We start from the raw sequence: 12,131 nt of genomic DNA, 5'->3' as shown, positions 1-12,131 counted from the left end.
CTCAAATTATAAGACAGTAAATCTGCTGTTCGAGGCACATTAACTATTTGGCCATGTGCAAGTTATAGTATATACAGTAAAAAAGCGTTTTTAAAATCAGTGTTTGGTAGTTTAGGAAGTGCACCAGAAGATGGCACTATCATATCTACTTTGACATGCTTCAAAATTGAGTTTCATTGTGCAACAGTAGGGGGGGGTGTGTGCAGCTTTTTCTGCTTTTGCAGATAATAATCGGTCATTTTGGGAAGATGTAACTTGGAAGGAGTCCATTCATGAGTCTGGTGGGAGTTTTATCAGCTGAAGAGTTAACTGTGCAGACAGGAACTCAACTCTGATACAGGAGGTGGTGAGCGTCTTAAAATGTCAAGTAGCCTGTGTGTGTGTGTGTGTGTGAATTTTCTTTAAATTTAACAGTGGAAATGTTTGTTCATCTCAGTGTTTGTTTATGCAAGATTAAGTATTTTGATTATAAATGTAACTAAATAGGTTAAAGTGCAGATTCTCTACTCTTAAGTTGTTTGCACACATGAAGTTTGTACAACATGAAACAGACTAATAATTTACTTCTGGTGCTACTAACATTTTTAAGTGTGTATGCATTAAAAGAAACTCCTGACTTTAAAAAAGGGACTCTCAACATTTTCAATATAGTGCTGGAGGCAATTGGCAGTTGGGTGTTATTTACTGTGCTGGACAGCTTCTCCCTTTAAGTGGCCAAAATACACACACACACATCAGGGCTCAATGTGCTGCAAGAAGATTGAGAACACACCCCAACTGAGCTGCCCTTCCATCTGTGAGATAAGAGGGGTATGCCCACACTGTAGTCAAATACAGGATTTCTAATGGCTTTTGCAATGTAATTTTCCTGTACTACTGCAGAAAAAGATGCATATTTAGACAATGAAAAAAAAGTGACACATAAAAATGTATTTGTAGGCCTTTAGTAAGAAGCTGTCCATTATTTAGACCACATTGAGACCTAAATTAAACATTTCCTTCTATTCTCTGGCAAATCTGGTCTCAGAATTTTTGTCCAAAGGCAGTCAAAGCTCACCTTTCCTGTTGCAAACTTTAACATCAGCTGCAGTCTTACACAAACATGCATGCAAGAGCCTCTCTTACTTTCCAGTTTGTTTACCAGTTTAATTTCAGTCAGCATTTCACAAACAAGCCTCTTTTTTGCTTTAAAAACAGCAGTCTAGAAAGCGTACAAAGTTTTATATGTATTTCCTCCATTACCACATACTGTACATATTTTATCCCTATCTCACAGAGCCTGCACACAACCTTCCGCAGACTTTTTTTTTTCTGTCAGTGCTGTGCCAGCTCCTCCAGCTTTACAAATATGATAAGACGAATGCTGTAAGAACTCTCCCAGCACTATGGTAATGGTTAACCAGATAACTCATTTAGGGGTGGGAATAGAAAACAGTCAGAAGTTATTTCGTCTTCTTTTTTTTGGCGCTTGCCCGCCTTCAATGTGTTGAATTCATTCATAGCAGGACTCAGAATGGAGGAGACGTTGCAACAAGAGAAACCAGAGTCGGAATATAAAAATGAGAATGAAGATCAAGGTAAGTTTAATCTAAACTAAAACTCTTCTTTTAATTCTACACCAGAAAGTTGATTTAGCAAGTTTTAATTTGCATACTGTGTGGTGTCTTTTGATCAACTGAGACAGAGAAATTTTCTCATCAGCCTTTAAACTGCATTACTATAAATGACAGACAAGTTTATCACATCTGTGTTTTTTATAGTATCTATGTTATATTTTTTATTGTGCTGAATTAGTCTGGTTTTTCTGGGTTTCTGTGTTTTGTAGGTGGGATCCGTCGCCGGTTGCGGGACAGGGACCTCCTCAGAAAGAGGAAGGCTGAAGCAGAGGCGAAGGAAACTAACCAGTGGGTTTTGGGGTAAATTTATATAAAACCACAGACGATGTCAGTGCAGTGACCTACATTTACAGCTGTGTTTATGTGGATCAACCATCATTGGTTCAGCAGTGCAGCACATACCTTCACAAATTCAAGTGCTTATATCAGTGTAATGATACTGTAAATAATTGCTCTGGTGCAATGGAGAGTAGAAATTGATGTTTTAGAAAGGTTTAACAAGGCTTTTTAACACAAATTGCATTTTAAGATTCTGTATGTTACAGTGTGTGGTGAAAACATTATCAGCAGTCCGGTTGCTTATCGCTCCTTTAGTTTATATTGAATGGGGCAAGAGCAGCCAAAGGTTGCTCTGTTGTTTCTATTGACGCCCCAGATTCAGGTCAAGGACTTTGTACTATTAGCTTTGCAAAAGAATCACAAAGAGCTGTATCGATGTCCACTGTTGCTGAAGTTGATTATGATTGTTGTACTCTCTCAGGCTGGAGAGCCAGAGGAAAAGACCAAGAGCTGAGCAGAAGGGTGGCTCAAGGAAGAGAGGGAGGCCCAGAAAGAGTGAGGTCACACCAGAGATCCCTTTCCTTCAGGAGGAAACAGCACCAGCTCAGGATGCTCCTGCTGTAGTGGTGGTGCCTGAACCTGTGGATTTGATCCCAGCTCAAGCATCAGGCTCTTTGACCCCTTTACTTGCTGTGGGCAGTGACATGTTTGAATCCCCGCCAGCACCTGTCATTGCTGCCCCAGCTCCTATGCTGTTTGGGTCTCTGCAAAGCCCCCTCTTTGCTCCCACTCTGATTTCTCGTGCTCCAGCTCCAGTGAACCCGATTCCAGCCCTTGTTTCACCCTCAGTTCTTGCTCCCGCCAAAGTTCTAGATACGGCTTCAGTTCCTGCCCAAGATTCATCTCCAGCTCCAGATGCTGTTCCCGTCCCAGCTGTGTCCCGAGACCCTGTTCCAGCTGTAGCTCAAGTGGAGACTCTTTACACAGAGTCACAAGACAGGGTGGCCCTTGACCAGGTCCTGATTGAAGACTTGGGCTCAGATGAGGAGGATGACATCCCTCCAACTCAAGACAAAAGAGCTGATGAAGGTATTAATTTAAAGGGATTCAGACCTTTAAGCATTGCCTGCTTGAACAGTTCTGGCAATTAATCTCTGCCAAAATATGCATTTATTTTACTATTAACTATAAACTGTCTGTCTTCTTTTTTAGATCTGAGTGAGACACCGTTGATCAATGTGCCCGAACAAAATAAATTGTTGAGAATTCCACTCTATTCCTCACCGCCTCCGCCACAAGACTATCTCTCAGGAAATTGATCCTAATTTTCTAAAGCACACTTTTTAGATACTGCCTCAGCTCAGATTGCTTCTCATTTTGGTCACAATTTGTATCTGATTGTTGCATTGATCAGTGTTCAGCCTTCTGGCCATAAGAGAACAGAAATGATGAGTGTATGCATTGCTTGTTTGAAAAATGAATGAATTCAAATTAAACCTATATGCTTATTTATTGTTGGTTTGTGCCTTGCTGCGACACTTGTGAATTTTGTATTTTGAATTGAATACACAGCAACTTTTGCCTGCTTTTATTTAAAAATAAATGATAATAATCATTGGTACAAAAAATATATTTTTAATTGTGGATTTATTTCGATGGATTTTGTAAAAGTTGTTTTTCACTTAATAAAATAAACTGCTAACGTCATCATAACTGGTCATTATTATTAGAGGTGCAACGATTAGTTATGTAGTCGATTAGCTTACTGCTTTGGGAAGATGTAATTGATATTTTTCACTATTTTTTCTGACATTTTATAGACAATACAACTAACTGATTATTCAAGAAAATGATCAACTTATTAATATATAATGAAAATAGTCATTAATTGCAGTCTTAGTCATTATTAACAGTGCCATAATAACCAGCATCAGCAGTATATGTGACAAATACATGACCAAGAATAAATAAAAGAGATGCTATTTCATAGATTTGCATCCTTTAATCACTGTTTTACAAAAACGTTTTTAGTTATTTTGGAGATGTCAGTGCTCTGTAAGCTTTTACAAAATACAGTAATTGTCACTTTTTTCTCACCAAATGTATTGTTGGGTGACAAATTCTGTCTAATAAATTATAAAGGGCACAATTTATATGCATACATAGATATATTCTAACAATAAACCATGTGTCCTACTCTGATTAATGAAATTAAAAACTATATTTCCATTATTGCTTACAGACTAAACAGAAATACTGTAAAAACAAAACACAATATAGTACTTTTTATGTAGTTATTGTTTTATTTATTCATGGCTCTGTATATGTATTGTATGTAGCTTATGTATAATAACATGATAAAAATAATAGAAAATAAATAAATAATACATAATGATAATAAGTCTGTAGTCTTCCATAGTTTCTCTAGAGTTAATCAAATATTGTCCACTAGCTCCCTTTAAAAACAGAATAAAAGTGTTTTTTGCCCATTATGTTCATACCATACACAATATTTTCTCTTGCGAAAGGAATAGATGTTGGATTTTTGTTGACAGTCCTGAAAATCCTCCCAGAATATCACATAATTCATTCACAGGAGAAAGATCAGTAGTTTCAGTTTCAGAATCACAAATGCTGCAGTTATTGTGATCAACACTGAATCTCTTAACTTTATACTAGATATACATCTTTATGTAGGCCTACTTACGATATTTATAAAAAAGCTTTAAAAAAAATTAAGATCTTTACTCTTTGTTGATCAGAATATACAATACTATAAACAGAGAATATACAAGCAACCAGTCATTCCAGTTCATAAATAAAGGATAAATAAAATATAATAATTCCAATTGAAAAAAAGAAAAATAAATAACTTAATAAATAAAAAAGTAAAGGTATAAGTGAGAGACATCTTCAATTAAAGCATTTTGAATAGATTTTGATAACAGATCAACTTTTCTGATTTTTTATACTGTGTAAAGACTCAAAATAATATTTTTTTCCAATTAAAATTACTTTAATAATGGGGTTGTTTTTGATATTTTGGCTTTGTGGATATGAAACTTAGCCTACCTGACAAAATAAAAAGGTCTACAATGTTAGAAATGTTGATATTTTGATACACAAAACAGGAAATAATACCTTTTTTCCCAATACAAATCTTATGTGAAGTTTTGGTTAAAAAAAAAAATACAACAAAATCCAAAATACAACACAAAATGAGCAATTACAAAATTAATGAATAACATCCTCTTTTTCAGTTTTACGAAAGGAGCATTTGTCTAAACGTACACACTGTATTTATAAATAAAGCTTGTTTGAAACTCATGGCTGCCCTCTGCTGACGTAACTGTGCTAGTAGTGTAAATGTATCAATGACTTTGTCAACATGCTTGTCCTTTTTACATAGAAGATTTACGATGTGCTGCTTAATGTTTATATAATCATATAAACATAATATGATGAATATGACAAATAGACAGAAAGCTCCACCTATCAGGTGAGCTGTCGGTTATCAGCTGTTCGCGTGAAACGCTCCTGATTGGCCAACGAAAAACAGGCTACTTCCGCGTTGAGGGACTCCCACGTGTTTCTTCAGCGTGCTGTTTGTTTCTGTTTAGCAGCTAGCCAAAAAGCTGACTTAGCTAAAGGTGTTTTTTCTTTTGTTATAAAAAAGAAAGTAAGAAGAAGATGAGTCCTCTGTGTGAGTGCTGCGGTGAACACATTAATAATCTGAATCAGCAGGTTTCTGTGATGCGAAAAGAAATAAAAAACCTGAGGTAAGCTCTGGAGATAATTATAGCACGGTATATTTCCCTCTTTAGATGTGGCCTTAACAAAAGTTTAATTGTTCTTCTGTAGACAAGCCATTCATAATACTTTATCAATAATTGGTATTCATTTTTATTTGTCCTTCTCCAACAGGCAGATGTTGGACAGTGCAGTCAGAGCTAATCGTAAACATATAATATCCATTCAGTCTGCTGTGTCAAAGATTGAACTCAGTGAACCTGGCAAACACCAGCCTCCCTCAGCAGCTTCACCAGTATCACCACAGGCTGCACTGGAGCAAGGTAATTACCATTAGAGCACCAACAACTGATGTTTTGTGAGAATGTCCAATGAAAGTTGTTGCTTTTCATATGAATGCAGTACTTAGGGCTGCAACTAACATTTATTTTCTCAATGAATCCATTAATCATTTAGTTTATTAAATATTAGAAATAGAGTACAATTATTTTCTTGATTAATAATTTTGAATATAAAATGTCAGCATTTTTTTTTTTAGCTTTCTTGATTAAAAAATGACTGAAGTGATTAATTGATTATCAACATAGTTGCTGATAAATTTTCCCTCCATCGACTAATTGATTAAATTGACTAATTGTTGCAGAATTACCTCATTTAGATTTGTCTGATCAAAAGGTCTAAACTTACAAATGTCGAATCCTCAACTCTGTCTGACTTGTTTGCTTATAAAATTAAGAAAAGAAAAAATAAGAAATGTATTAACAAAATAGAGGCTGATGAATTTTCTGTTGACCAATGAATTGATTAACCAGCTAAATGTTGCAGCTCTACTCATTATACAGGATTTGTTGTGGCAAATGTGATCATAGTGAAGTAAAAGTAGAAAAAAAGAGGGACATGTTAAACTGAGGGAGGTGATGGTGCAACACATGAATGAAAAGTGCAGGTTACTGGTTACTAAGTTCTTAATTACAAGCAATGAAAACACTGCACACAATGATGTTACTAACTATTTAACGTTACAGGAAACATCCAGACAGTCCCAGTTGGTTACATTAGTTCCTGTTTCTCCGTGAAGAACGGGACACCCAGACAGCCCACCATTTGTGTCCCGTCAAGAGCAGAACTGCGCATCCAGCAGAGCGTCTTCAATAACCCCGAGCACGCTCTGGTGGGGCTGGAGCAATACTCCCATGTCTGGTAAGAAACACACACTCCATGATTAAATTTATTCTCTGCATATTCTCTTTTACAGTTGATAATTTGATGCTGAACGGGAAATATTACCACTGTTGGCTGTTTTAATTAAAATTAAGTGTTTTACAGTCTGCTGTGACTCATAATATAGAGATAATCAGCCTGTTGAAGTGCTGGAGGTTTGAGTGAATATGTGTTAAGATTTGCAATAATTTCATTTCAAATCAAGAGGGACATGTTAAACTGAGTGTGGCTCTACGTCTGAGCCACAGCCCTGGCTCCTCCAGTCTGCATGTTGAAGTGTCCTCGGGCAGGATACTGAACCCCAAATTGTTCCCAGTGTGCTCATCAGAGTGGGGGTGTGAATGAGTTAATATTGGCATATCTTTTAAAGCATTTTGAGGAGTTGATAAGACTAAAAAAGTGCTATGTAAGTGCAGTCATGATAATAGTTTTAAATATATTAGGTTAAGATCTATCTAGAACTTGTATGCTGAAAACTTATGAATATGAACTCCTTTCTTCTATTTCTTTTTTTTTGACATAATACAGTCCCTATCAACAAACCCGCCTCTGTACACATTCAGACTTATTGTTAACTGTCATCAGTGCTTATTTTCACTGTTTGGTCTCTACAGGATTATCTTCCTCTTTCACAAAAATGGGCACCTGAATTACAAAGCCAAAGTGAAGCCTCCCAGACTGAACGGTCAAAGGGTTGGTGTATACTCGACTCGCAGTCCACACCGACCAAATGTCTTGGGCTTAACTTTGGCTAAGCTGGATAAAATTGTGGGTAAGTATTGTTGAGTGAAATGTGTCACGTGTATACATTTCAATGTGTTTAGATTAAACCTGACTACAGAGATTTTGTTTTTTCCCCCGCATGTAGTTAATTAGATTAAACTGCACCTCTAAATGTTAAGCTGTCAAATTGAACTCTAGTCACATCACAGAAATAATTTACTCTGCTTGATGAAAATCAATACATTCCCGTCTTTAATTTCCAGGTGATAGAATACATCTCACAGACATTGACATGATTGCTGGCACCCCTGTCCTGGATATCAAACCCTACATCCCAGAGTACGACTCCCCCCAAACCAGGGTGGGCATGGACTCTGAGCCTTATCAATCAAACACATACCAGTCGAAGGCATCTGCCGTGTCACTAAATGAAACACCAGATATTTTGAACCTCGATTACGACTCTGAAACAGATGCTCAGTCAAACCCAAAAGCTGAAAGAACTGAAGACAACTTTGGGAGTCAACTCTCAGAAGACTCATCCAGAGTCCGTACTCAGTTACTTCTGCCTGAAGACCTTTGCAGTGTGCTGGATGGGGTTAAGGGCTATGTGAGCCGAAGAGACCAGATAGATTGTGAGAGCAAGCCAGTTTTAGATTCACTGAAAACCAAGCCAACAGAGTCGACAGCAGACCGGCCTTTCTATGGGGAGGAAACGTACAGCACCATTGCTGGCTGGATCAGAGAACCTCCCGTTGCCAGTCTCGAGGTCCGCTTCACTCCTCATGCTAAGAGGGAGTTAGCAGAATTCCTTCCCACACACCTGTCAGGTAAGTCATTTTGAATCATGCACTTAACTTCAGACCATTATTTTCCGACATGAGGAAACTCCTTTTGCAGTATGGGAGAATCCGCAAAAACCTGAAACATAAACGATAAAATCCCAATAAGGCAAGTGAATACAATATAAATGCTGTCACTATGCATACCATTCAGGATAAAATAAAGGATTCATGTTAAAATCAATGAAAACAAAGATAAGCAGGAGAATAAAGATGAGAGAAATAAGGTTCTTAGCAAGAGGCAGTTTATACTGTGTTAGATATAAGAGCACTTACTGCATACATTGGACAAATGAAACCTTGAACCTGTTGCGCCTACTTTTTTGGAAAGCTGCATGTCTAACCAGATGGGTGGGTGTCAAATACCTTAAAGAGATTATTGTCTGGATTTGATATGATAAATGTAGCTTTCTGTGTGATTTGTCTGCTATAAATGTGTGACAGAGAAGGCTCACCTGTGATTTTACTGTAATTGAGTGTTTCCAGGAGCTTTTTTGTCATTTTGAGAAAAAAGTGATGTGGTGTTTTTCTCCACAAGAGGGTGCTATTGTGACAGGTTAATATGAAAGCAGCCATTCATAGCAGGACAGTGTGCCACCACTTAATAAAACAAACCTGCATGCCTCACAGGACCCTCTGAAAGCGACAGACCCAGGTTCAAGTTTCTAAGCAGTTCAGACGAGGCTGCTGCCGCCATCAGAGGGGTGCTTTCAGCAGACCCACGGTCAGTATACAGGAGGACTCGCTGCAAAGACCGGCTCTTCTTCTTCACTCTGGACACAGCTGACATCACCTGCTGGTTTGGACAAGGCTTTGCTGAGGTGCTGCAGGTCCGACCTGTTGAGCGCCACATTGCTTCGATGTGAGAGTCTTACTCTCTGTGTGTAAAGAAACAAACACACAATGTTGTTAGACAAGACAAATAAAAGCTTAAAATAAAAGTCTTTAAAGTTTTTTGGCCTCTCGACAAACACGATTACTGACAGGATGCTTTAGTTGTGTAGAAAAGTTACACGATGAGCTTATTTTAAGTTAATCTTATTTTTAAAAATCAAATGTTAATTATTTTAAAGAAATTAAGCTCATTAAAGTGCTGATGAAAAATTAAAGGCTTCTCCACTTGCTGAGCAATATGTTAAGTATGCAGTCTTAAACCCATTCATCCAAGTTATTGTTAAATTGAAGAATTGTGTCATGGCTTGTTCTCTACTATTGATACCCAGGTAGCAATTACAGAATTTATTGTTGATATATCACAATATGTTAATATTTTAATGTATCTTGTGGCTTTTTTTAAAAAATTTGCCAGGAGAAATTGGCTCTGTATCCTCTGTGAAAAATAAACTGAATGATCATGTATGAGTAGACCTTTCTGTGTTTTTTTTATGATTTTACAAAAACATTCTCAAACAGCAGTCAATAAATGACTGCAGCTACAGTTTACAATTGTGTGTTTATGTCAGGAAAGGTGGTGAAGACAAATTGGACACAATAAAACGTATGCATGTGTTGACATCTTCGAAACCAACCTTGACCCCTACAGACATGTATTAAGACATATAGAAACACTTGTTTGTGCACTGGAGGCTTGAAGTTTCCACATCACGTTTGTGTAAGTTGAATACTGGACCAGAATTGGCTTCCAAACTAGTTGGGATATCACAAATCCCACTCGTAGGCTCGCCCATTTAAATCTGAATTTCAGTGAGCACAAAGAAACTGTCAAACTGCACATAACATCATTCTGCACGGTGAAGCTCAAACATTTAACTGTGCTGTACTTTTAGGAGATTTTAAAAAGACCAACCTCAGCTTGAACTCCCAAAATTCAGGCAGCATGTCTGAATATGTCAACCATTAATGATCCATATCACTTTTCTCCCCATGCAGCCCTGGGTCTTTCTTTCTGGTCACTGTTTAATTGAACTAATCCCGACCTACAGGGAGAGAAGCTTAAATGTGCCTGTGGGGAGAACTGTGAAAAGATAGATGAGGGAGGGCATTTAAAATCTACATAACTGCCTTGACTCCACTGACTGGGATGTTTTCAGAGAGAAAACATCTGATCTTGATGCGTGTGCAGACATTTCATATCCTCTTACATCAGCCTTTGTGAGGACAACTGCATCCCTACCTGTACAGTACAAGTACAACGACATCGAGTCATGGTTACTTCAGAGCTCAGGCATGGATGAGGCCTACAGGGGTGGAGATAAGGACCTCTACAGGCAGGAAGGCACACTGAGAAGCTGAGGGATAGATTCACAGCCAACGACTCATCTTTGGTTTGGAAAGGCCTGCCAGAAATCTTCAACTGCTCTCCTACAGGTTAGACAGACTCCCCTACCCCCACTCCACATCCACTTCTCCCCACACCTCCCCAACTGCTTTATGTGAATACAAGAACCTTAAAATGAATCCTTAACTTGATGGGAAGCCAATGTAAAGATGATCAAATGTGATGTGATTCATCCTGCTGGATCTGGTCAACAGCCTTGCAGCAGTGTTCTAGATTATTTGTAGATACTCCAGGATTGTCAAAAGGGAAATGGGAATTGCAGTAGTCCAGTCGGGATGATATAAAAGACTATACCTGTAACAGACTTGAGTTTGGCAATGTTTCTTAAATGGAAAGAACATGTATGGGTCATCAGTTTGATGTTTGTGTGTATATATTTTACATAAATACATAGATATACTATATATGATTAATATATATCAATCCTAATGTTATGTTAATTTTATGTTATTTCATTGACTCTTGATGCTTTGTCAACATTGTTTTGGTGACATTCATGCCAATAAAGATAGATAGAAAGATAGCTCCCACTGTCTCAAAAAGGCCTACATCCCACCCGGGTCACACTCTGAACTGCTGCGCTCAGGCAGACAGGACATTTAAAACACGGACAAGCAGGTTAAAAAACAGTTTTTTATCCTAGAGCAATAACTACTCTAAATGCTCAAAAAACCTGATCCTGTTTTAACTGCAACAGCTAGTGTTTAATATTTAGGGGAATTGTGCTGTACTGATGGCAGTGAGTGGAATGTCTTGTGTGTGTATTATGTGTTTTAGTTAGTTTAGTACTTGATTAGTTTTAGTACTGTCACGGCCAGAAACAATAGAACCCCAGAGGAGACCAGAGACGAGCAAACAAACAAGAGGTAACTCAAAAAAGCAGGGTTTTAATAACAGGGAGAGTGGGGGTAGTGAGGGAGCAGTGGCTGGGTCTGGGGTAGGGTTCCAGGGAAGGTTGGTGAGTAAATGTCCACGAGGGGAAGGCAGTGCACGAGGAGAGGGATCCAGGGGACAGAGGCAGGGCACCAGCAGGTGGGGAAGGCAAAAACTGTGGAGGGGACAGGAGAGAGCGGTTACAACAACAATAATCTTAAACAAAACACCCCAAGAACACACGAGAAGTACGGCCCAGCGTTACTACATGAGTAGCGGAACTATCTGGCAGGGGATGGAAGGGTGAACCAGGTCTTTATACTGCAGCTGTTGATTGGGATTGATTACAGGTGTGCTAAACCTCCACCACTGAGCCCTGCCTCTACCAAAGGAAATACAAACAGGGGAGGAGACAAGACAGACAAACCAGGAAACTCAGGAGGTCACAGCTGGGGCTGTGACAAGTACTAATTACTTATTTATTGTATTCTTTTACAAGCACCTTATTTCTTCTTTTACTTATGATTT

General features: G+C 38.2%; 2 protein-coding genes across 5 annotated transcripts; both read left to right on the top strand.

The window, feature by feature from the left end:
* The first annotated feature begins 218 nt into the window (after positions 1–218).
* Positions 219–3,602, top strand: hemgn (hemogen). 4 transcript variants are annotated; one of them, XM_062431633.1, is made up of 5 exons: positions 219–343; positions 1,506–1,577; positions 1,826–1,916; positions 2,377–2,984; positions 3,108–3,602. In XM_062431633.1, exons 2-5 carry the CDS (start codon positions 1,514–1,516, stop codon positions 3,212–3,214), a joined length of 870 nt encoding a protein of 289 aa, XP_062287617.1. In that variant the 5' UTR covers positions 219–343; positions 1,506–1,513; the 3' UTR covers positions 3,215–3,602. The 4 variants fall into 4 exon arrangements, with proteins under 4 accessions (XP_062287617.1, XP_062287609.1, XP_062287600.1 ...); XM_062431625.1 differs by having other exon boundaries at positions 219–346; XM_062431616.1 differs by having other exon boundaries at positions 219–346; positions 1,503–1,577.
* Positions 3,603–5,505: 1,903 nt separating this feature from the next.
* Positions 5,506–9,780, top strand: trmo (tRNA methyltransferase O). The gene is made up of 6 exons (XM_062433970.1): positions 5,506–5,674; positions 5,820–5,968; positions 6,671–6,845; positions 7,481–7,638; positions 7,853–8,419; positions 9,062–9,780. Exons 1-6 carry the CDS (start codon positions 5,586–5,588, stop codon positions 9,295–9,297), a joined length of 1,374 nt encoding a protein of 457 aa, XP_062289954.1. The 5' UTR covers positions 5,506–5,585; the 3' UTR covers positions 9,298–9,780.
* Positions 9,781–12,131: the final 2,351 nt, after the last annotated feature.

Source organism: Scomber scombrus, chromosome 2 (assembly GCF_963691925.1).
Source record: "Scomber scombrus chromosome 2, fScoSco1.1, whole genome shotgun sequence".
NCBI lineage: Eukaryota > Metazoa > Chordata > Actinopteri > Scombriformes > Scombridae > Scomber > Scomber scombrus.
The sequence above is the reverse complement of the archived record's forward strand: the minus strand, read 5'-3'. Positions and strand labels throughout refer to the sequence as shown.